The 24,471-nt window shown below is 40.6% G+C and overlaps 6 protein-coding genes across 9 annotated transcripts; 4 read left to right on the top strand and 2 right to left on the bottom strand.

Moving 5' to 3' along the window:
- Positions 1-32: 32 nt before the first annotated feature.
- LOC132787417 (rRNA methyltransferase 2, mitochondrial) lies at positions 33-1,014 on the top strand. The gene has a single exon (XM_060794452.1). The coding sequence runs from the start codon at positions 146-148 to the stop codon at positions 908-910; it is 765 nt and encodes a 254-aa protein (XP_060650435.1). The 5' UTR covers positions 33-145; the 3' UTR covers positions 911-1,014.
- Positions 1,015-1,315: 301 nt separating this feature from the next.
- On the top strand, positions 1,316-3,903 carry LOC132787418 (transmembrane protein 256). The gene is made up of 3 exons (XM_060794453.1): positions 1,316-1,577; positions 1,656-1,955; positions 3,351-3,903. Exons 1-3 carry the CDS (start codon positions 1,485-1,487, stop codon positions 3,492-3,494), a joined length of 537 nt encoding a protein of 178 aa, XP_060650436.1. The 5' UTR covers positions 1,316-1,484; the 3' UTR covers positions 3,495-3,903.
- Positions 3,872-12,268, bottom strand: LOC132787414 (probable multidrug resistance-associated protein lethal(2)03659). Its single transcript, XM_060794443.1, is given in 12 exon segments — positions 3,872-4,516; positions 4,575-5,504; positions 5,563-5,828; positions 5,887-6,395; positions 6,449-7,617; positions 8,418-8,846; positions 8,929-9,307; positions 9,404-9,516; positions 9,518-9,564; positions 11,300-11,385; positions 11,451-11,618; positions 12,175-12,268. Coding segments are annotated over 11 exon segments (4,044 nt in total). The 5' UTR covers positions 11,528-11,618; positions 12,175-12,268; the 3' UTR covers positions 3,872-4,477.
- Positions 12,269-14,065: 1,797 nt separating this feature from the next.
- LOC132786468 (short-chain specific acyl-CoA dehydrogenase, mitochondrial) lies at positions 14,066-15,693 on the top strand. The gene is made up of 2 exons (XM_060793006.1): positions 14,066-14,229; positions 14,323-15,693. The coding sequence occupies exons 1-2, from the start codon at positions 14,199-14,201 to the stop codon at positions 15,504-15,506; spliced, it is 1,215 nt and encodes a 404-aa protein (XP_060648989.1). The 5' UTR covers positions 14,066-14,198; the 3' UTR covers positions 15,507-15,693.
- Positions 15,694-15,786: 93 nt separating this feature from the next.
- LOC132784836 (mitogen-activated protein kinase kinase kinase 15) lies at positions 15,787-21,693 on the top strand. 4 transcript variants are annotated; one of them, XM_060790710.1, is made up of 12 exons: positions 15,787-15,907; positions 15,993-16,202; positions 16,281-16,475; positions 17,026-17,177; positions 17,253-17,349; positions 17,575-18,372; positions 18,436-18,774; positions 18,839-19,641; positions 19,708-19,860; positions 19,923-20,786; positions 20,837-21,121; positions 21,180-21,693. In XM_060790710.1, the coding sequence occupies exons 2-12, from the start codon at positions 16,083-16,085 to the stop codon at positions 21,361-21,363; spliced, it is 3,990 nt and encodes a 1,329-aa protein (XP_060646693.1). In that variant the 5' UTR covers positions 15,787-15,907; positions 15,993-16,082; the 3' UTR covers positions 21,364-21,693. The 4 variants fall into 4 exon arrangements, with proteins under 4 accessions (XP_060646693.1, XP_060646692.1, XP_060646694.1 ...); XM_060790709.1 differs by having other exon boundaries at positions 15,789-15,900; XM_060790711.1 differs by having other exon boundaries at positions 15,789-16,202; positions 20,849-21,121.
- Positions 21,694-21,814: 121 nt separating this feature from the next.
- Positions 21,815-23,739, bottom strand: LOC132784841 (opsin Rh1). Its single transcript, XM_060790717.1, is given in 7 exon segments — positions 21,815-22,201; positions 22,263-22,308; positions 22,311-22,539; positions 22,600-22,747; positions 22,808-23,298; positions 23,372-23,441; positions 23,504-23,739. Coding segments are annotated over 7 exon segments (1,119 nt in total). The 5' UTR covers positions 23,512-23,739; the 3' UTR covers positions 21,815-22,074.
- Positions 23,740-24,471: the final 732 nt, after the last annotated feature.

Raw genomic sequence — 24,471 nt, 5'->3', positions numbered from 1 at the left:
ACAATTATAAATAGTTCCCCAACTACAATAGAAAAACCAGCCTGACAACACTTTCAACCCTAACAAAATACAGAATTCACAAAATGCACTAAATTTAACCTCAGTGCTGTAACTTTGAACAGCTGTCTTTTATTTGTGTTTAACAATGCGGCAACCGGTTGCGATTTTAACCAATTGCATAATTCGGCGTTTTGTGCAAACTCAAAACAATCTGCACCATGCCAAGCAACAACCAAACAACCTCAAGGGAAAAAGCAAGAGCTCTCAGGAATGGCTGACTCGCCAACTCGCGGATCCCTATGTAGAGAAAGCCCACATGCTGAATTATCGGTGTCGCAGCGCTTTCAAACTCCTGGAAATGGATGATAAGTATAAAGTACTGAAGCCTGGCGATGTTGTGATTGATTGCGGTGCAGCTCCGGGCAGCTGGACCCAAGTAGCCGTCGAACGCACCAATGCTAATGGAAAAATAGAGCGTTCACCTCGCGGAGCAGTCTTTAGCATCGATCTCTTACATTTTCATGCTGTGCCAGGTGCCACAATTTTTGGTGGAATGGATTTCACTACACAACTGGCCCAAAAACGTCTGCGGGAATCACTCGCAGGTCGTCAGGTCAACTGTGTGCTCTCGGACATGGCGCCGAATGCTACTGGAGTTCGCATGCTGGATCAGGAAAGTATCACAAACTTGTGCTACGAAGTATTGAGGTTCGCTTTGGCCATGTCAGCACCGCAAGCAAATTTGGTGATTAAAATATGGGACAACGGAGATGTCCCCAAACTGGAGCGCGACATTCTCTGTTATTACGAAAAACTAAAACGTGTTAAACCTCGGGCCAGTCGTGGGGATTCGTCCGAGCATTTTTTACTAGCCAAAGGATTTAAAGGCGTTCCAACTCTTACCACTTAGTTCTAGAAAATTACTGCATTAGGTTTATATTTTGTTTATAAAGTTACCATAGTCTAAAATATTAATTGCTTGTTTTATATCAAAAATAAAGGGTATTTCCAAGACAGGCAAATTTGAAGTCATTACTTAACAGTAGTTACTATTCAATTCACGGTCCATTGTCACGGTTACATCAATAACATTTTTTAACAATTACTCTTTTAAGATTTACGCGCCAAACCGTTGGAAATAGACACCAATAATGTTAAGTAAAAATACTTTTCGAGTTTACATAATTTTGGTATATTTTAGAATTATGTACTAAAACACCCTGTATCACCACCGCCAATGTTGTTTGCAATAAATTAAATAGTATTGTTATGTTTTTTGAAATGAAATTGCTTGTCATAAAAGCATTGAAATTCACATTTACACTGTCAACATTTAGAAAATATCGAATGTCGATAACAAGTGCTCGCGCACTACACCGATCTGGCAACGCCTTAGCTTTGTCCTCAGGTCCAAGCATCAGAATTATACACCAGCTGGTTCCAGCGCCAAACTTTACTCCATTTCAATCGAACACTCTACCAACATGTCAGTTGCAGATACCATGGAGTACATTACCCTCGGCAATCCTGTTAGTCGAGTCCTCATCTCTTCAACATCGACCATGCTGCGTGCAATAGTAAGTTGTTATTGTGCAATTGAACTTCGCACTGTTTATACATTAACAATACATTTTGTTTTCGATTCTCCTTCGCAGGGACTTCGTCCCAAGCAAGTACCAATAAATGACCCAAAATTGCAATTGCAAACCCCGCAATTACCTTTGAAAGTGCCATTGTATAGTTTAATGGGAAGCCATTATAATTTTGTAAGAATCGCCGGCTTAGGCGGCGCGTCGGCCATTTTTATGGGCGCCTATTGCAAATATTTCCTGAAGGACGTGCACGATCCCAAGGAGCAGCAGGAGGCGCAGGCTTTCGCCGATGTTGCTAATAGAATACATTTTCTGCATTCTTTCGCTCTCATGTGCATGCCTCTGGCTCATTACCCAGTATTTGTAAGTATTGACTAAATTTCGAAATGGGTACTTTCCCCTCTTGTTGAGATGTGTTTATATAATGACCTAAAACTGTGGCTCAGTATAAACATTGTTCGGTAAGCTTTTTTGTTTGTGACGATATCCACCTACTGCTAGATTTAAAGTTTGTAATCAAATTATAGTAGCACTGTAAACTTCGATTTATTTCGTACGCACACTAATGCAATGCCAACATGTCAGTGTAGCCCTCTTACTTTTTTTAACCAGCTGTGTTTGGATTCTAATTTAGATTTTAATTTAATTTGACGGCCACACACGAATATAAACATAAATTCTTTAACGGCATATTCAACAGTCACACTCAAGATTAAACGAAAAGTAAAATTGTACTCCCTACAAATCTAAATTCATTAAAAATCTTTTCGTTTTTTTAACCTCAGTAGAGACCGTTTAGTGATTTCACTTAACCAACCACTCTTAAGTTGTTATCAAAGGACGAATGCAGAAAGCTATGTATTTAATAAATTGAACAATTGTGTTTATTTATCATTTATTTGGGCATCATAAAGCTTTTCAGTTATTTCTCATTTGTAAAGTTTAATCTTTGAACGGAATTTACAACAACTCACGTTACTTTTGGAATGAATGAATTGATTTATGCACAATTTTTATTTACTTTTCAACATTGATATAGTATATGTATATAAATATGTATGTATGTATTTAATTACATTTTAAATTTGCATGTATGTATATGTAATTGACACTCTTAGTTAAATTCTCATGCGCTGATTGATTTCTCTTTAGTTACAAAAAAACCACGAGTGAAATTTGATTTATGCTAAGCGTTCTCTAAATTTGTCCTTGTCCTTCCTTCAAAAAGATGTGAAGATTGTATATGAAATGTTTTCAAAGCTAAAGCTAAATGTTCAACAACCACTAATTGCAGCTTAAAAGTAATTTCCATACCACCACAATATGAAACTTGTATACAATAATTGCTAACATTAACGTTAATATTTAGGGGGAGCGATATGATGGGAGGTTCATAGCTGATATGGGCTTAGGATATAGGAAAAATGTTCACTTATTGTCATTTCTTAATTATAAATATTATTTGTTTGTTGTTTTGTGCATTTAAAAACGTACCAAAAGGCAGCTTCAATAACGCTGCTTTAATTTCCATATGTTATGTTTCATTGGTATTTTAACAATTTTGTTTTCAGCCTTATTAGATAAGTAAATCGTAGAGTTTTCTTTCATTTCGGGGTTTCAAAGCCAAACAACTAAAGCTAACATCAAAATATGCAGGCGGCCATATATTATATTTATCATTTAACACTTAAATGCAGCTCTTTTAATTAAAATATTGTCTTTTAATTAACCCCATTCTGAATTTTTCTCCATCTGCAGACTGGCGCTCTGATGACTGCTGGCACCGCACTCTTCTCCGGCTGCATGTATTACCGTGCTCTGACCGGGGAGAGGGGACTGCAGCATTATGCCACCATTGGGGGATTCTGTTTGATTGGAGCCTGGCTATCTCTGGTGTTCTAGATGGATGCGACATTCACATAAATACATTAAATACAATTATCTATTTATAAAATCAACTAAAGCTAAAGCCTAGATGAAGTTATGTGTGTACAGCAACTGCTCTATGTATAAATATATATTTTAGGCGCTTTTTAAAAGCGTGTTTTCATATTCATTTTAAATGTAAGTTGTTCTAGCACTTCAATTTAAAAATTCATTAAGATTTTCATTTTGTTTTTGTAATTTGATATCAGTTTAAGCAAATGGAAGATACTTGTCTTAAATGCATTGAATCTCTTAATTTGTTGTAGATGATTTAAATGCAGTTCTATGAGTTAGGATTACTTGTTTCAACTGAAAAGGTAATGCGCAAAATAAGAAATAAGTAGAAATTATAATTCAAATAAAATAAAAAGTTAATAAATTGTTACATTTATTGTGTATACTTGTACATTAATAAATTACTATAAAAACACACATACATTAATACTAGACGTAACAGTTTTATAGTTTTTCATTTTTTTTTTTGTTTGTTTTTTGTCTTTCGCTTCTTTTTTTGTTTTGTTTTGTAATCTTTATTGTCATTACGGAACACATTTTACATCTCCTTCTATACACCTGCAATGCAGCCAACCTTTTAAAGGTCAGCCAGAGTTATCAACTGATTGATACTCTGCATCTTTAGCTTATTGTCATCGATCAATCTATAGTTATAATTTCAAATCATCTAACATTTAGTTTGTACACGTGTCTCTTGTAAAAATTCTAAGCCGACTTGCTTGCTGATATTATTTGTTAATTGGGTCTGAATTAAATTTTAATTTTGATTTTGGCGTCTTCTATGGGGTTGAGCATTAATGTTTTTGCTACCCTAATAATTTCTGCTTGGAGGCCTCCGCAAATAGGAAGGTCTTTTGAATGCGTGCATTGGCCGCCGGGTGGTTTGTAATTGGTTCCAGTATCTTAAGTATGTAGTCTTTGAACGCCTTCGGAACGGCGAAATGTCAAGAGTCTTTCTTCGCCTTCAGATGATCCTCATGTGCCTGTCGCGAAATGCATAAATCAGTAAATTAAATTGTATTCATTGCTTCGTTGACTTACCTTCTGTGCAACCTTGAGCAACACATCGAATGTAGCGTCGCCCGTCTGCTTTACCATGCTGTGGAATACCTTCTTCTCGCTCACCGTCAACAGCTCGAATGGCGATCCAAATTCAACAGCACGTCCAGCGTCCATTACCAAAACCTTGTCCGAATCCATAACCGTGTGCAGACGATGAGCAATTGTGAGCACTGTGCAATCCTTGAACTTATTCCTAATCGTATTCTGAATGAGCGCATCGGTTTGTGGATCCACATTGGCGGTGGCCTCGTCCATCACCAGAATGCGATTCTCGCGCAAAATGGCACGAGCCAAGCAAACCAATTGACGTTGTCCCACACTGAAGTTGGTGCCGCCTTCTGAAATCTTGCTTGACAAACCGCCAGCGAGTTCGGCCACCACTTCCTTGAGCTTAACCTCCTCTAGGGATTCCCAGAGTTTCACATCGGAGTACTCATCGAACGGATCCAGATTGTAGCGCATGGTGCCCGAGAAGAGCACTGGTTCCTGGGGAATAATCGAAATCTTGCTGCGCAAGTCATGCAGACCCAGGTCGCTGGTGTTGCGGCGATCGATAAGGATCGAGCCCTCGTTATAGGATAGGCGGAAGAGTGCGTTAATCAACGACGATTTGCCGGCACCGGTGCGTCCAACAATTCCAATCTTCTCACAAGCCTGAATGTCAAAGGTCAAAGAGCGCAACACGTAGTCCGCATCTTTTTCGGGGAAGTAACGCAGACTCAGATCGTCAAAGACAATCTTGCCCTCATCTGGCCAGTCCTTTGGTGGTTTCTTGTTGGGCTTCGAATCAAAGTCACCCTCCGGCTGCAGATCCTCGTACTCAACCACACGCTCTACCGATGTCATGGTATTCTCCAGTTCTGCCGACTGACGCATGCCCCATTGCACCATGCCGGTCATACCCATAGCCTACAGAAGCAGTGCAAAGTTAGCAGGGGTATAATGAAAGTTGCTGAGGGGGTCATACCTGTGTTATAGCCAAGCCGACGTCGCCACCATTTTCGGGAGAGAACAGGAAGAAGCTAAGCGTCACAATCGCAATGTAGAGCACACAGACCAAATCCAGCCAATAGCCAAAAGCACGACTGGTAGCCAGGAACATGTAAAAGCCTGAACTGTGCATATCTTGGAAGTTGTCGAACTCCGAAATGAGCTCCTTTTGAGCACCAAAAGCACGAATCGTGGGCAAGCCATTAAGCGAAGCACTCAAGTGGGAGTAAATGGGCGAGCGAGCTAAAATATAGAATTTCTGATTAATTATAATTCATAATATATTGCGATCAACACTTACTAATAGCCTCCAGCCGCTTGACATCGCGGGATGTCGTCAGATAGAAGGCACGTAGGAGATAGAAAATGAGGACCAGAATGAAGGTGACCAGAAGGTACCAGATATTGACAATGCAAAGCACCACAATGATACCGATAATCACGAGGAAGATCTGCAGCACATCCATCATCACCGACGGCAAGATCTCATCCACCTGACCCAGATCCTTGGAGAAACGATTCAAAATACGACCCGATGGATTTGTGTTGAAGAAATTCATTGCTGCCCGCGTGACACCCTGGAACATCTTGTTGTGGAGCGTCGTTGAGCTCTTTGCGGCCAAGTGGAAGAAAAGCACACTGCGCACCAGGGAGAACACAATCACCAGAACGTTGATTCCCGTAAACCAATAAATATCGACGGGATCGGTGTCGTTATTAATGCGGGGCATAAACGAGCGCCTCAGCCGTGAAATCAGCGAATTCGTTTCCGTATCTGTGTCCGAATCCGTGCCCTCGTTTTTATTTACCCTAAAATTGCCAAGAATTAGTCGGAGGCTCGACTCCAAAAGAAGTTTACTCACCAGTAGGACAAGAATATGTCGCCGCCAGAGCCCAAGACCTGAGCACCAATGAGGAAGAAAGCAAAGATAATGAAGAGACCGTAACCATTGGCAGCAAAGTATTTCTTGTAGAGACCCATGCCAATCTGTCCCTCGGTGCGTCCCTCCTGCGTCTGCATGGGTGACTCCATCGCCACGGATTCCACAGTGGATGTCAAGGATGAAACACTGTTCTGACGACTGCGCAAGTTGCTGCTGACCTGCGACAGCTTGCGCTTCTCGGGTCCCTCATTGCTGCCCTCGTCCTTCTTGCTCGGATCGGTTAACATTTGGGCAAAGTCTAGACCACTCTTGCACATGGATTCGTAGGTGCCCTTGGCACTGATCTTTCCCTTATCCAGAATCACAATCATGTCGGCTTGCTCCAAGAATTGCAGCTGATGCGTCACCAAGAGCACAATCTCGTTCCGCAGATAGCCTCGCATACATTGATCGAACAAATGACGTCCCACATGTGTGTCCACAGCACTCAGAGGATCATCGAGCAGATAGATGTCCGCCTTGCGGTACACAGAACGCGCCAGACTGATACGGGCCTTTTGTCCGCCGGATAACGAAGCGCCACGCTCTCCCACAATTGTCTTATCGCCGTACGGCAAAAGTTCAAAGTCACGCTCCAACGCACACTTCTTCACCACCTGACGATAACGGGCCTTGTCCATGGGCAGACCGAACAATATATTTTGACGCACTGTGCCAGTGAAGAGCCAAGGCTCTTGGGAGGCATACGAGACGGTACCATTCACCTTCACGCTACCCGACTCTGGCGGCAGTTCACCCAGAATGGTTTGAATCAGACTGGATTTGCCGGAGCCAACGGGTCCAATAACAGCCACCAATTGTCGTGGCTTAAACTTGAGGTTAATGTTGTCCAAAGTGTATTCCGTGGCTTTCGAGTCCCACTTGGCCTTCATCTTCGTGATGGTCACGCTACTCTCCGCCTCGCTGGGTCGTCGGCTGTTCGGCTGCAAGACTACGGGGGCTGTGGTCACCGGCTCCTTGACCAGGTTATTCGAGGGCTTGTTGCCCAACTTCTGTTCATCGGCATCGTTGGACTTGTCGCGCACCTTTGTCTCTTCGTGCAACATGAATTTTTGTATGCGACCAATGGAAACGAGCAGTTCGGCGATCTACAGCAAAGAAATGGATAAATGAATAGGTGTCAGATGACAATATGTTAATTGTAGTATAGTTATAGTACAAAAAGCTAAAAACTGAAATTGATTTCTTTAAATCTATAGATTAAACTATAAAATTGAGTACACCTTTACTATAATTAGTAAATTTCTTGTTAATACGTTCAAGTATATAATTATGAATCACACTTATCGCCAAATGAATGACCCTTCTATCTTATTTTCTTTTTCAAATTATTTTTAAAGTTTTGTTACTTAATTAAATTAGGAATTGTATGTCTTTAATACGCATACCTTTTTTTACCAAAAGAAGTAAAATACAAGTAAACAACGGAACAACAACGAAAGTGATACAAAAAGTCGTACCATAAGCAATTATCAGTAATCTTGTTGTACAGTTGTTAACATGGCTGTGTTTAGATCTTAGATTAAATTATTTGTAGCAATATTATGTTTTAATATTTAACAACTGATTTGATGTTGAATGTCTTTGTCAACTGATTTCTGCTTTTAATAACTGCGGGTCTTAAAAAACATAATATATAAAAAAATCTACTATTTTGGAGCAAAATCAATGTACCAGCGAATGAAGTACCGTAATGCGATCACGGTTGGTACATGGAAATAGTTTGTATACTAATATAATATTTTTAAGGAAGACAATCTTTCTTGATTTTTTAATGTACCGAACCATAAAATGCAAAATCGCAAAAAATATGTCTTTTTATAATTTTAATATAAACCTTACCAAAATGTATACAAACTACATATGTGAAAAGGAAAAGTAAAATTACCTGTGAAATACCCATGGGGAAGTAGATGGTCATCGTGTTACGCAGAATATTGTAATAGGCTGTGATCACAAAGGCCTTCTCGGCGGTCAAGAGTTGACCCAGCAGGACGTAGCCAACCAGGCTGACAAATACGGATATACGCGTCACATACATGATGAAACTTTGCAAAGTACCGCGAATGTAGTTCACATTTCGAATGGCGCTCATCTCTTTGGCTCGCATATCGTTGACCATTTTGCAGAAGGGAATCTCCCAGGCGTACATCTTGATCACCTGAATGCCCGAAATGATCTCATTCATCATGCGCACTCGCTCGTCCGTGCGAAGAGCTGTCTTCAAACGGAGCACCGAAGTCTTCTTGCCCAAATATGCCTGCAGGGGAACGAAGAGCAACATGACGGCCACGCCAAAGAATGCCGAGACGCCAATCTATATGTGGGGGGGAAATTAAAATAATTGTTATGTTAAGAGTTGGTTAAGTCAAGTTCATGTCTCCTAAAAGTTCACTTACCTCTCTGTACATGAGCCAAGTGATTACTCCGATCTCCACAGGTCCCAGCCATAAATAATGCACGTGGATGACAGACACATCGAGACGGCCCACATCGTTCGATATGAGATTAACCACCTGACCAATCGTCGTGTCCCCCAGCGCAGTTCGGCTCAAGCGTAACGCCTTGCGATAAATCATACTGCACATGGCAACGCGCACCTTCATGCCCGTGTGGAACATGCCCAGCATATAAGGATGCATACCTAAGACGTTGAAAGCACTGCACAAGATCACGCCGCCGGCATATAGATAGGCCGTGCTCCGATCTTCACTGTCTGCATTGTCGGGATTGGCATAAAAGGCCACCAGACCGCCCAGACACAGAGGCTGTGTGACGCTAAAGCAAAAAAGATCAAAAATAATGGAAAGAGTAGGAAAACAAACATTATAATAAGGACCATAAATAATACCAAAGGGGTGTGTCTCAGCTTACCGGAAGCCCATTTCCAGAATAAATAAAGCGAAGCCCAGTAAACCAAAGTTCCAGCCAAAGACGCTCATCGTCACCTTGAACAGGCTTGGCGTCTTTTTCTTCTTGCGTTTTTTGTTCCACCTCATTTTCCCAGGCATCGCTTAGCTTCTTGCCAAGTTTATCTGAAATCCAAGCAAAGTTATACCTCCGTTAATCAGATTGCGTATTTATAGACGACAATCTAAATTGCCGCGCATAGAACGATTTGTAACCTTTCAAAATCTTTCATAAAAGAGTTCTTGACTTGATTTTTTTTATCGCTTACGTCAAGCGATTTTTTGCTATTGTCTGTGTTTTATATTTGAATTATGGCTGAGCTCAATACACGAGTCATGAAATCGACCAAGTTCCACCCAGCTGTCCAGTTATCAGTAAGCAAGCTAATCCCATCGAGCCAGTTAGTTGCAATTGAAATGCATATGGACATGAAACCATTTACTACTCGATCTAATATGTACTATAGTCATGGGTACTTCCGCAACGCTTGACCACATGCTTTAATTATCTTAAGTGGCCGATAGATCTTTATAGTATACATGTACTATACGCCATTTATACGGATTGACACATCATATGTAGTACCAAAGTTTGTTAAAAAAATTTTGCCATTGTTTACCTAAATAAATATTTACTCAAGGCGTATGCCTCGATTAGATTGTACAGTAGCACTTAATGTCAACTCACTTTGTCTCTATGGGCTCATTTATTATAAGTAAATATACGATATTTAATTGTATATCTCATATATCATTCTTCGGTCAAAAGGAAATTCATTAATTGCATCAATGGAAGTTGTCAATGTTATCGTCGGTAATCAATGAAAATTTCGGCTGTCCGGGCACCTGATTTTCTTTAAATAGTTATACGAATATCAAAGTTCAATTTGGCAATTTCATTGAAATACCCTTGATTAGGTCTTTATAATCTGGCAACTCATTGGATATAATATAATGGACTCCTATTTAAAAGCATTGGGTCTTCAATTTATTAATTGATTGACACCATTCTTATCTGGAGATGAGGTAGCCATTGATTTATGAAGACTGTAAGAAATTTATGAGATAATACCAATATAGATAAGTTTTATATAGGTATTTGAACTGTCGTAATATATATACTCCACATACAAATAGTAGAACTACTAGTGGAAATAAACTTCCCCTAGCTCATGCAATGTCGGCTAGGTTTGAAGAACTTTTGAATGTGCTTATCCATCGTACGACACAAGTTCCAGACTACAAAACCTTGCCACATGCACGCTCAATTCTATCTAATCATTGAAACCTGTACCCTTAAGTGGTGTCCCAGTGCCATTGCTTTAGCTTTGGCTTTTGTTTTTGCTTTTGCTTTTGATTTTGCCACTTCAGACTACACGTAAAAAATGTCTGAAGTCTTGATATATTTCCATAGATAATTCCCACTGTTAATACTTGGCTTTATATACTCGTACAGCTTATAGTATAAACGTGTACATAATACGAAAAAAAATCAGAAAAAAAAACCAATGACAGTTACTTTGTCATAACGATAGGAAGTCTACCGGTATCACAATTCCCTGAACGAATGATCCAAGTCAAGTGATGAACAAAGGGCAAACCCCAATTGAAATCCAATCAAAATAGATGGCGCTAACATAAAACCTTATTATGAAACTATTTAACTATTTTAAACAAAGATAAATTAAACGCAAACCGTGTGCCTTATATAATTTATGAGCATTTATTACCTAAGCCTATTCTAATCAATGAAGTGCTTCAAGTACTATATAAAAATTTTAATGAAACAAATCAAAGCAAATCAATGCAAATTTATTTGATTATGGAGGTAATTAGGATTATAAAACAAATCGCCACTTACCGGATCTATGTTCATTTAGAGCCCTATAAAGATCGTTTTCGTCCAGAGTCTTTTTACGTCCCTTGAAAAATGTGGGCATCGTGTAGCTGTATAGATAAATATATGTTATGAATCTAGATCGATAGATAATATTTTGTTAATTGAGACTTACCAAAACATAATCGAGGACAATGGATTTGCCTTCTCGCGCGGATTCGGCGGCAGCTCATCGGCGACGATGGACTGCATTTTGAGGGTCGGTAATATCTCTCTATGCGGGTCGATTCAAACTATGAATAACTTGTCATTTGTTGAGTGTTTTATCATTCAACAAGTGCCGCTGTAATTTGGATTATACAAACAAACATTAGTATCTCGTGGATTGCCCATATTAAAGTCAAAGCCAAATTCCCGACTGGAATATCAACATTTTTTTGCAGATAAGATTTTTGTATTTTGATTGCTCTCGATGGTGCAAATGCAGAAGTCTGCTTATCGGATACTGGAGGCTGAAGCTGATATAACTTCAATTGTAATTGTTTACCAATTATATAACAATAATCAAAGTCGCAATCATAATCATAATCATAATCAAAGCCGTCATTATCATGGTGAGTTGGCAAAATGAAAATCGTATTTAGTATTGGCACGAAATGATTGGCATTTATTATCAGGACGTTGGGAAATTTTTCTTTAAGCAATTCTTAAACTTATTGTCCGGTATTGTAAACTTGTATGACTAAACTTGTAATATTTTTCATTATTTTGGATTGGATAATTTTTATTAAAGTTTAAATTCACTTTGAAAGCTTATCGATATTTCAAATTTTTATCACAATTTTGAATCAACACTCTTTATCCTATAAGGATAAATGAACACTCGAATAATAACTCACAAAATGGCACTGGAACGCACTGGTAGCAACACGTCGCGTTCAGATCTATCGACGAAAAACAACTTGGCTCTTAGTCAGATGCACGACGCTCTTTTATAGCCAACACTGTTATCATAAGTCGACTTTGTATTAGTGGCGCGATCAAGAGAATGAGCGAGAGAGCTGTGGTGAGTACTGATATGATAAAACGTGACGGATTTCTCAATGAAAGTTAATCAAGGCTGACACAGCAAATGTTTGTTGCAATCCCTTATCAAAAGTGTCCTAGGATTTACGGTTTGGCGTCTATATTATTTTAAGCACTGCAAATGTCTTAGATTAATTATTTTGATTACCTCTTGCTATCGCTTATATGTATTTGTTGAGTCACAAATTGCCACTGGAACGGACTCGCAGCAGCACGTCTATTGACGATTAACAACTTGGCTATTAATTAGACGCGAGAGGCTCTTTTATATATAGTTAAACACTGTTATCAAAACTCGACTTTGTATTAGTGGCGCGATCAAGAGAAAGATCAAGAGAGTCGTGGTGAGTACTCAAAAGATATAGACGTGATCGAATTCTCAATGAAAGTCAATCGAACTTAACGCAGCAGATGTTCAATGCAGTCATCACTACTATGAGCTTTTGGGGTATCCCTTATTTGTATCCTAGGATTATGATTCAGTTTTGCGTTAATGGAATATCACATTGTAAATGTCTTAAACGAATTATGATGGTATTTACCTCTTGGTATCAAAGATGTATGTATGTACATATGTATGTATATCAGCTCGCAAATAAATTACCAAAACATAAACGCAAAAATTTCACAAGAAAAAATAAATAAAAAGGAAGGACCAACTTGAGTGCAAATCAATAAACAATTATTGTGCCAATTTAAAAATGTGCAATTCACTTATATCCACTAGTTGTTATTGTTACATTAAATAAGTGGTGCCCTATGTGCTTCTTTTTTTTGCTATAATTAAATTGAATTGTGCAATAAATAAAACGTTAAACAAGTCTGTGCGAGCCCGAATCCTTCGTCTTCCTCTTCGACTCATATTGCGCAGTCGCACTTTGAACGTTAACATAGCTACGAAAAGTCCTTTTTTGAAGAGTTGCTTGTTATGCAAATAAATAAATTATAAGCTTTATTTATGGTATTTTAATATCAAGTCCCAAATTGTATAGACTCAGTCTTAAATTAAAATTAACGGTTCGCGCCAATATTTTAAAGGAATTGTTACATATTGATGCAATTCAAAATATATTGATAACTCTAATCTAGTTATCGATAAGTTTAGCTAAGAGAAGTGTACTTCAAACTGTACATTTGTAACGCATTTTGTTTAAATTTCATTCGAAAGTAGAAACGTTACATCTATAAAAAATTCATTTTATCTAAATTTTAATATGCAAATGTATTCATTTTAGTGTATACTCCTATATGAAAGTTTATGAAGTTGTAATATATGTATTTTTGTTTCTGTTTATATTCCTCTATATCGACTTCATAAAAACATTTCCTTGAAAAGAGCGAATGCATTAAAATGCATGAAATGAATGAAATTAAAATAACACTACTCAGTATTTGTTTACCTAATAAATAATATCAAATTATCATTCGGATTTCGCAAAACGAATTTTGGTATTGTCGAATAGAAATGTTTAGTTTTCAATAAAGCGCAGTTTTGCCTTTCGACAACATAAAAATTTCGACTAAATTTTATTCACTCTCGGCATCATTGAGATGTCCAAATGTTCAAATATGTGAATTGTTCGACAAGCACGAATCCAGCCAGTTGTTTAATAAGCGTTTTCGAAAAACATCGCATCATATGCAGTGTAATCAAATGGCAATATCGGCCCTTCAGTATTTTGGTATATTTCTTCCGCGGTAAGACGTATGTTGAGAATTTTTGCCTATGGTCGCACTCCGGCTAAGGTGTTAAATAAAATAATTAATAATATTTGAATAATCGCTATAATAATTTGTATAACGCTTTAATTGTCTAGTAGTTTAGAAAATAATCACCATGCAGTGTCTTATGAGGTCCATTAATATTGGTGAGTTTACCTATTACTTGAATTTCTTTCTACGTGGACTTTGACTTGTTGATATGTAAATACGGCCTCCTTATCAACCGACTTTGTTTACAGCCCGCAAAGCAGCGCATCTTCGACAAATTGCCTCAATTGCCGCTCTGCCCGATACGCATCAGATGCTGCAGAAGACATGTAGAGACTTTGCAAACTCTGAACTGAGTCCAAATGCAGCCAAGTTTGATCGCGAACATCTTTATCCTGCGCAACAGATCAAACAGATGGGCGAATTGGGTCTGATGGGTGTGGCTGTTCCCGAAGAGCTCGGTGGCACGGGGCTGGACTATTTGGCCTACGCTATTGCCATGGAGGAGATTTCCCGCGGCTGTGCGTCGGCTGGTGTGATTATGTCCGTGAACAACTCCTTGTACCTTGGTCCCCTGCTCAGCTTTGGAAATGATAGCCAGAAGGCAGCCTTTATAACGCCTTACACAACAGGTGAACGTGTTGGTTGTTTTGCTCTCTCGGAACCAGGAAATGGTTCGGATGCGGGTGCTGCGTCGACGATAGCAACAGAAAAGGGCGACCATTTCGTCCTAAATGGAACCAAGGCGTGGATAACAAATGGCTTCGAAGCGGAGGCCACAATTGTCTTTGCCACCACAAACAAACAGTTGAAGCATAAAGGTATCTCCGCATTTATTGTGCCCAAAGGTCTGAAGGGCTTTACGGTTGGCAAGAAGGAAGATAAGCTTGGAATTCGAGGCTCCTCAACCTGTCAATTGATATTCGAAGACTGTGAAATACCCAAGGAAAATCTGCTTGGTCAAACGGGCTTTGGATTTAAGATTGCCATGCAAACGCTGGACGCCGGACGCATTGGTATTGCTGGCCAGGCACTGGGCATTGCTCAAGCCTCCCTAGAACTGGCCGTTGACTACGCACAGAAGCGTCAGGCATTTGGCAAGCCTATTTCGAAATTGCAGTCCATACAGCAAAAGATCGCGGATATGTCGCTGGCCTTGGAGTCGGCTCGCCTATTGACCTGGCGTGCCGCGTGGCTGAAGGATAGTCACCTGTCGTACACTAAGGAGGCCGCCATGGCCAAGTTGGCTGCCTCTGAAGCTGCGACACTATGCGCCCATCAGTGCATTCAGGTGTTGGGCGGCATGGGATACGTCACGGATATGGCAGCGGAGCGACATTATCGCGATGCGCGCATTACCGAAATTTATGAAGGTACGTCGGAGATTCAACGTTTGGTGATAGCCGGTTCAATACTCAAGGAATACGCTAGTTAGATTCCTTTGCACTTTTAACGAGATTCACACATGGAAATTATGAAAATATTTAAAGGAAATTACGGAAATTTGTATACGTCAATGCACTCTAAATACTCTTTGTACTTCAGTTTCAATTTAATTTTAAGCACAAAGTACCGAATGTTGTAGTCAAGTTTTGTAATTAAAGTAAAGTTTTGAAATTCAATTTGACCGCCACTGTTGAGCGACGTCGTAAGATTTGTTTGGTATTTTTCTGTGGTGGCAAATACAGCGAACTTCTGTGCTCGTCGCATTTGGTCACATTGGTGCCATTTTACAGCGGCGTCAACATCTCTGCGCACATTTCGTAAAAATATCGTATATATTAATATTAAGACGTTATAAAGTATTTAGCGCTTTGCAATTGCAACAAGTGAGTGGTAATGAGGCTGTTTACAATTTGTTCAAACGCACGCTAGCATCGCACAGCACAAATACGAACCTTGTTTCGTTTCCGTCCCCTAGGCGTTCCATCACAACAGTGCCAGGAATAGCCCATAGTAGGCTAACAGAAAGCAGCGCAACAGCGACGGCAGCAACAACAGCGCAACAGTAATGGATGTTGTTTGTGTAATTGATACTGTTGTGGGCGATCATCTGGAGGACCGTCTCTGTGCCCTCGAGGAGGTCAAACAGGCGGTGCAATCGGCGGGTGCCAATTTTCATCGAGTGCAGGTGCGTACAACAACTGTTATACAATAATTGAGTTGAATTCAATTGAAAACGGTAATTGTTTGCATATATTAATTGCAGTTTGAGCGATTGGATTTTGGGGAAACGAATGTGACGGAAACATTCATTGATGCCGATGTTGCGGTCATCGATTTAAGCATATTAACCCAACAGCGTCCCTTGTCCTATCATTATGGAGTTCGCGAAAGTTGCGGAATGAAGGAAACAATCTTAATCTACAACGATGTGGAGTCCAAACAGACGCTCAGTCTCAAGGTGTGTATCACGAAAAACAGGTGTGCGTAAGTGGGGCTTGATTAACAAAGATCTGTGTAATAAAAAAAAGGGGTAACTGCAGGTAAACAACAACACAGCATAATCGACACTGTTGCCGATAAGATAATAAGCAATAAGCATTTGTTTTAAGTTTTAAAACAGCGCCCCAAACGCAGCAGCCACTACTGTATGTGTGTGTGTGTGTTTGCTGTTGAGCTTCCGTTCTGCTGAAAACGTTATTAAATTTTATTTTGGCCGCCGCAGCACGAAAAGTAAAAGCATTAAAACAACATCAAATGCACGGACGCCAACGCAAAACAACAAAACAACACGCACGCCGCGCACACACATACAATCGTGCACGCTAGCAAGCACACGTATACAAACAAACACACACACAAAACAACATAAACAATCGAAGCGCCTCTTGCAGTTACAGCGGCGTCCATAAAACCTGTCTATCTGAAAATTTGATTTGCTTACAGCAGCATCCAACAAAATAGTCCAAGTTAATTATAACTATGTTCTTATACTCTTATGTTTATTGCAGCTTTCATGTGCCAACTACTTGTTTCTTAGTTATAAGCTCGATGGGGAGACCAACACCTGCAATCTTACAAACCAGTCCAGCAATAAAGAGCCGCCCGCCACATTACAGTCGCGTCTCAAGCGCAAGCTGCAAGATGTCGAAATACAATCAAAGTGAGTAACACACAATAAAGTAATGATGAGTGTCGTACATTTAACTCGCACCTTTTATTTATGTTTTGATTGCAGGGCGCATATGCGTGAGAAATTTCTCAGTGACCTCAGAGCTTCTCGGGAAGAGCATGGAGAGCATGGGATCGCCAAAATGAAGGAGATTCTACATGGGGTAAGATAAATGTATATGCAAAGATTATTATTATTCATTTTGTCTGGTCCAACTATAGTAAAGTCGTTAATTGCATCCACAGTTAATTGCATATAAGATAAAATAAGCCCAAACAAAATTTTTTTAATGCATCACTTTTTAATGGTGTGAAATTATCGACACTCTATTTGTAAGACTTTGCAATCGCAATGAACTAATTAAGATTTTTATGTTTATTTTCCTTAGATGCGCAAGCGTCTGGATGATCCCCATGTGCTATCTGTTGAGGTGCTGCACAGTTTTATGTTCTCTCTGCGCGATGTGCAGGACTATGATGCAATGGTGCGACTGGTAAACGATCTGAAGAACATACCAAACACACGCAAGTATGTGGAGACAGGCAACATGAGTTTCTTATACGCATTCGCGCTAAATCGACGCAATCGGCCGGGCGATCGAGAGAAGGCGCTAGAATCATCATTGAAGGCTCTGGAGAAGGAGGTGAATCATTTTCCCGATATGCTGTGTCTTTGTGGCCGCATCTATAAGGATATGTTTGTGGAGTCAGACTGCACCGACACGAAGAGTTTGGAGAATGCCATCAAATGGTATCGCCAGAGCTTTGAGGTGCAGCCCAATGAATATGCTGGCATCAATTTAGCCACACTACTGGTGATTGAGGGCAAGGAGTTTACCAACACAGTGGAGCTGCAGCACATTGGCATGACGCTCAACAATCTCATTGGCAAGAAGGGCAGCTTGTCGACGCTCAGTGGTTACTGGGATGTGGCGACATTTTTCGAGATCTCTGTGCTGGCCGAAGACTACACTAAGGCAATACAAGCAGCTGAATGTATGTTTAAGCTAAAGCCACCGGTTTGGTCGCTCAAATCGACCATTGGCAATATATCGTTAATACATCGTTTCCGACGCAAGCCCGAAGATCATCAACTAACCATTGAAGAGCAGGCTTTTCAATTCTGGATGGACTTTTTCCTAGCGGCCATCAACAAAGAGATTAATAGCATACGATTTCCCATATTGGTAGCTATAGCAACAATTGCAAAAGTTTTTTTTTAATTACTGTTTGACTTGTGTTCCTTGCAGATTCTGGAACCCAACAAGATTTATATGCCCAGCTACGTAACTATGAATATGGATGCCGATGAGAAGTCAATACAAATTGTGAACATTTGTCTGGCGCACTCGAAGAATGATTGCAAGAAGCTGCACGACTTTCTGTTCGTGGCTTCCAAAATCAAATCGGTTAGCCTTTATAAGCGGGATAATCTCTGCGCGTATCTCTATGTACATCACAATTCGGATGATTTTCAAATCTACTTTCCGTCCACCGAGTGCCGACAAAGCTTTTACGATCGCATACTAGAAATGACTGCTGATCAGCAGGTCTTTGTCAATTTGCAAACTGACGAGGCGCAAATTGAGGTGAGTATCTAAGAACGAGAGAATCACTTCTTGCTTAATTATTAATTAATTTAATTGATTGCAGTACGAATACGATTACAATGAACAGAACAAAAAGATAACGTTGGGCAAGGGAACTTACGGTACTGTGTATGCGGCGAGAGATAGACAAACCCAAGTGCGTATTGCTATCAAAGTTGTGCCGGAGAAGAACTCTCAGGATGTGCAGCCGCTGCATGAGGAGATCAAGCTGCACTCACAGCTGCGTCATCGCAACATTGTACAGTATTTGGGATCACGTTCCGAGGATGGTTTCTTCAAGATCTTCATGGAACAAGTGCCTGGTGGCTCATTATCTGATTTGCTTAAGACGAAGTGGGGCCCACTCAAGGATAACGAGTCCACAATGGCCTTCTACTCCAAGCAGATATTGCAGGGTCTTAAATATCTGCACGAACAGGATATTGTGCATCGTGACATCAAGGGCGACAATGTGCTGGTTAACACGTATAGCGGCGTCGTCAAGATCTCTGACTTTGGCACCTCCAAGCGATTGGCACGCATCAATCCCATGACCGACACGTTTGCAGGCACACTGCAATATATGGCGCCCGAGGTTATTGATCAGGGCGTACGTGGCTATGGGCCAGCAGCTGATATTTGGTCTTTTGGCTGCACAAATGTCGAGATGGCAACGGGCAGTCCACCTTTCAGTGAGCTGGGCAATCCACAGGCGGCCATGTTTAAGGTGGGATTCTACAAGAAGCACCCCACCATACCCGAGGAAATGTCACCAAACGCCAGGAACTTTATATTGCGCTGCTTTGCAATTAGCGTTCAAGACAGACCGTCTGCCTCGCAGCTGCTTGAAGATCCATTTCTACAAGAGTAAATACTGCCACTTAACGAAACAATTCCATTAGCATAGTGACCTGACCTTCTCTTCTCCTACAGCAAACCTCGCAAGCCAGTGAGACCCGTACTGCCCATTAGTACCTCCGAGTATGGTCGAAGCATATCCGTGCCAGCAGATCGTTTAATACAGAAGACAACGCCGCCTCTGACTTACAATACCACATCGAATACGCCTACAACGCCGGATCTGGAGTAAGTTACTGTCGGTTTCTTCCGCTAATATTACATAATGCTCAAAAACAAACTTTTTGCAGAGTTACACTCAGCACTTCTTCAGTGGACATTATTGAGATGGGTACCAATCACATCGAGCGTCGAAACTCATCAGGTTTTCTGCTCTCACCGGAAATTGAACCACTGACACCTTCACTGCGCACCAGCATCAGTGACACGAGTGAAACAGATGGTTTCTATCGCTTGAAGAAAGACTCGCAACGGCGCACAACGCTGTCCAAGGTGCTGGCACTGGACGAGTCAAAGATCTGTGAACTCTGGGAGAAGAAGATCAATGCGGATCAGAACTCTATAGCCATACATAAGAGCGATCTGGAGGTGTTGATACGTGGACTTCGCGACTACATTATGAGCGAGAATGAGAAGCATCTGGAGGCGACCATTAATGAACTGAAACAGAAACTCAATAACGATCCGGTGGCGTTGGAATATTTGCATTTGGCACTGTACTCATTTCAGGATGCGGTTGTTTGTGCCTTGCGTTTGCATTGCATTAAACCACATTGGATGTTCGCGTTAGACAATCTCGTGAAGCGTGCTGTGCAGGCGGCTATTACCATATTCTCACCCGAATTGGGTGCCAATTTGGCCGATAAGGATCTATCGGGCAATGACGACGATAGTGTGCATAATGCACATGCATCCATCGATAGCCAGGAGAAACAGGCCATTGGCAGCAGTGCTGCAAATCCCTTGCCACAGGCTGATCAACTCGACGGTGTTGGCAACTCTATTGAGTGTGCGCGCATCTTGCGCGATATACGTGACAATCAAAAGCAACTGCAGCTACAGATTATGGAACAGAATCGACAGAGTCTGCGTGCTTTGCACAACATCAGCCAGGAATTGGCACACATCTATATGGGCGGTCGCAAGCGTTTGAGGTAAGCGAAAGAATAGAAAATAGCGTCCACTGATGCATTGAGTTGACCAGCTTCCATTTCAGACGCACCTTTAACGGCTTTAATAAGAAGTGCCATAGAATGAGTCCCAGTGGAGCTGGAAATGTTTCCGCACGCCCATCGATAAATGCGAATCCACGACGCCAACTTACCAAGCACAATTTTGGTCTCCACGAGATAGACGAGCAATTGGAGCAATGGTTGTCCCAGCATGACATTGATGATTTCTCAAAGACACTCATTCTAAATGAAGGTTTCACATTTGAGGATTTCATATATAACATGGAGAAGTTGGACCTCATGCGTCTGGGATTAAGGTAAGGAATCAGTTGATACAAGATATCACTTAAAATTAATTGTATTTTCATACTTTAGGGTTGGCATCGAAGTGCGATTGTGGAAACTCATCATACAGGAACGGGCCTGCACCTCAGAATGCATGGATGGCCCAAATAGTCCCACAGAGTCATATCACAAGCCGGTTAACAATAACACCATAACAACGAGTGCAACAAAAGCTAAACGAAGCGAGAGTGAATACGTCTCGTGCAGTGAGTGATTAAGCCGCCCGGTGAATTGAAAGATCTATTTGGAATAGATGGATTTAAAATATAAAGTGTAGAAGCAGGAGAGAAGAGATGTGCATACACACATACATCGATTGTTGTTGTTTTTACTGATTCTGTTTAATTGTATATGTTGTCTTTGTGCTAATACTAACAGTTGCAGCCCTTTAGAAATAAGCTTAAAGTTCTTCAATGCGTGCGAAAGTTTGCCTTTAATTAACTCTAAATGTTAACTTATAAAATGAAATTTAAGTGCCTTTAAATTAAAAAACCTGAATAAATATATTGTGAAAAGCTTTGCAATAATTTCATAGATGAGAAGAGAGACAATTTAATTTTTTTATTTATTTAAAATTTAAGTATTTTATAAGTAAGTATTCCTTAAAATTCGACTTTCAACTGCTCTCAACATGAAACTTATTGCTTTCCTGAAAACTGAAACAATTATGTAACTTTTCTAGTTCGTTTGCCTTTATTTTTTTTGTAGATTTTTTAGTCTTTATTGACATTGCAGAAGATTGATTTTGACATAAGTTAGTTAACATTGTTTTGTTATTTAACAAATTGCTATTATTGTTATTCGAAAGCGTTTCGTTCTGTTGCTGCAGTTGTTCTTGCTGTTGTTGTTCTTTTGTATTGATATTGATGTTGTTATATTTGTTGCTGTTGTAAGTAGAAGTTGTTGTTGTTGTTGTCGTGGTCTCTTATGCCTTGGATTCGGCTTCGCTGGCTGTCGCTGTGGACTGAGCATCGCTGGACTTGCCATCGTCCACCTTGCCAAAGACGCAGCATGGGCACTTCTCCTTCAGTGCCAAGCGGTACTTGGGATGGCTGCAAATCAAATTGAAGTCAGCTCTAGCTGATCCAAGAGTTGAGTGTAAAAGGAACTCACCTGATGCCGTATACAATTGGATTGTAGCAGGCAGCCGACTTGGCAAGCAGGCGCCCCAGATGGTGTTCAGTGGTGTGAGACCCTCGAACTTGAATAGACCCATGCAGTTGATGACCAGATAGGGTGTCCACGCCATGAACCACAGTGTGATGGTGACCAGAGCGACCTTGGCCAGTTTGCCCTCAGCGCTCTTCTCGGCATCCTCGGACGAGCGCAGAGATTTGACATTCATTTTCTTGGCCTGTTCGCGCATGGCTTTCTCGTGGGCAGAGACGGCCTGTGGATCGCAAACGATTGATCAATGATCAGTCATTATAGATATTGTCGTTAAACTTACGGCAATGATGAACCAGTAAGAGTAGCAGATCAAGAACAGAGGAATATAGTAGACGAAGATCGAGTAGAAAATCAGATATGAGCGTGGATTCCAATCGCGTTCCAAGTAGTCAATACCGCACGATGTCAGATTACCCTCGGGCACATACCTAAACCGATCGATAACGATGTATTATAGCAATCAAATGCATTTCACGCCTCTTGCATACCTGCTCCAGCCGAAGGCGGGCGCCAAGCACCAAATGCTGGACATGAACCAAATGTAGGCAATCTTGCCCAATGCCAGCGGTATTGTCATGGGGCGGCCGGCCATGCCCTTGACAATCACTTGATAACGATCCAGCGATATCATGCACATGGACCAAATGGAGCTGCAGCCGAAGGCAGAGCCCAGACCGGCATAAATGTCGCACATCATGGGACCCAGCACCCAAGTCTCGAAGTACAGATTGATTCCCATCATGGGCGTATTGGTGATCATGATGCCAAAGTCGGAAATTGCCAGATTGATGACCAATAGGTTAGCAGGCGTGCGCAACGATTTTGTTGTGGCGAATATGTAGATCACCACGCCATTTCCGCACCAGGAGATCATGCCGATCATGATCATGTAGGCGGTTAGGATTTTCGCCCAGATGGGATCCATAGCGGGAAATTGATTCCAATATGGGCTGATTAAGTGCGCCATATCGGGTGTGACCTATGATTTGGAGAGAAAGTCGCATTCAAAACCAAACACTTGGACGGAGGATCATTCTTGCTTTGCACCTTACCTTGTCTACTACTGATCCATTGGACAGTGGGGCAAAGTGTGGCCCCAGCTGTGTGGCAACTGCTGCAAAGCTGTGCGAAAAGGATTCAAACAATCAGACATTGCCTGCAGAATAATTACACATGCATCCTACCTCTCCATATTTGTTGTTGCTTATAGACTTTTGTATTCCGATCTAACACTATATCCGGGCTAACGCTTTTGCCAAAACTTCTGCGTTACATAAAAAGCTGCAAGTTAACACTTTTAAATTTCAAACACTTTTTACATAAGATTCGGGCTGATTTGATTTTTCTTTTTTTCCTGAATATTTCACTGGAGCGGACTATTCGCGGCGATTGGTCGTGGGAAACCTGCGTCTGTGCCTCTTGCAACTGGCGTTTTTATACTCAGACGTTGCACTTACAAATTGAATTAGGCGCCAAGCCAAGACATTGTTCCACTCAAAGGGCCTAAAAATATCGGCGTTAACAGTTTTCGGCTTATAACATAAGCGTTGCACAAAGCACGAAAATAAATTATAACAAAATATAAAATATTATATGCGCTTGCAACGATGACGTGAAGACGCGGCACAATGTCAATAGTTATATTTCTTGTAGTATTTCAAAGGTTTCCAAGCTACACATTCTATATACCATTTCTTTCCTCCATTTCTCGTCTCATAGCTAACTAATGACCAAGTGGGCGGCTCGCTTGAGCTGACATTGTGCCACAAAAAGAGGCAATTTAATATGTCAATGCAATGTGCAAATATGAAGTGCAGAAGCAATCAATAAACATCAACAAATCGCAAGCCTTGTTAAGAGCACATTGACTTCACGGTGCGTATGAGTAACTGATTGCGCATACGTACTGTGGGCTCTCCCAAATCTTTTTAAATTGTATTTATCTTTCTATCGATCATATTCAAAATACATTTTTATCGATTTCATTTGAATTCTGTTCATGACTGTAATTAATTTTCAATTAAATTAAATTGTTTACGGTCGATGGTTTACTGTGTTTTAATTAATTTTATTTTATTTATGTCCAATTTAAATAAATCATTAGTTGATACAAATAATTTACATTTACATTTTTGTAGATAATGGTCTAAAT

The sequence above is a fragment of the Drosophila nasuta genome, chromosome 2R, assembly GCF_023558535.2.
Source record: "Drosophila nasuta strain 15112-1781.00 chromosome 2R, ASM2355853v1, whole genome shotgun sequence".
Taxonomy (NCBI): Eukaryota; Metazoa; Arthropoda; class Insecta; order Diptera; family Drosophilidae; genus Drosophila; species Drosophila nasuta.
Note: the sequence above shows the minus strand (reverse complement) of the source record. Positions and strands in the feature narration are given on the sequence as shown.

Coding starts and splice junctions, on each gene's coding strand:
- LOC132787417 (XM_060794452.1), top strand. CDS start 146: ATGCGGCAACCGGTTGCGATTTTAACCAATTGCATAATTCGGCGTTTT.
- LOC132787418 (XM_060794453.1), top strand. CDS start 1,485: ATGTCAGTTGCAGATACCATGGAGTACATTACCCTCGGCAATCCTGTT. Junction 1,578..1,655: donor CGACCATGCTGCGTGCAATA/GTAAGTTGTTAT, acceptor TCTCCTTCGCAG/GGACTTCGTCCCAAGCAAGT. Junction 1,956..3,350: donor TGGCTCATTACCCAGTATTT/GTAAGTATTGAC, acceptor CTCCATCTGCAG/ACTGGCGCTCTGATGACTGC.
- LOC132786468 (XM_060793006.1), top strand. CDS start 14,199: ATGCAGTGTCTTATGAGGTCCATTAATATTG. Junction 14,230..14,322: donor TATGAGGTCCATTAATATTG/GTGAGTTTACCT, acceptor CTTTGTTTACAG/CCCGCAAAGCAGCGCATCTT.
- LOC132784836 (XM_060790710.1), top strand. CDS start 16,083: ATGGATGTTGTTTGTGTAATTGATACTGTTGTGGGCGATCATCTGGAG. Junction 19,861..19,922: donor CCTACAACGCCGGATCTGGA/GTAAGTTACTGT, acceptor AACTTTTTGCAG/AGTTACACTCAGCACTTCTT. Junction 20,787..20,836: donor GGCGGTCGCAAGCGTTTGAG/GTAAGCGAAAGA, acceptor TGAGTTGACCAG/CTTCCATTTCAGACGCACCT.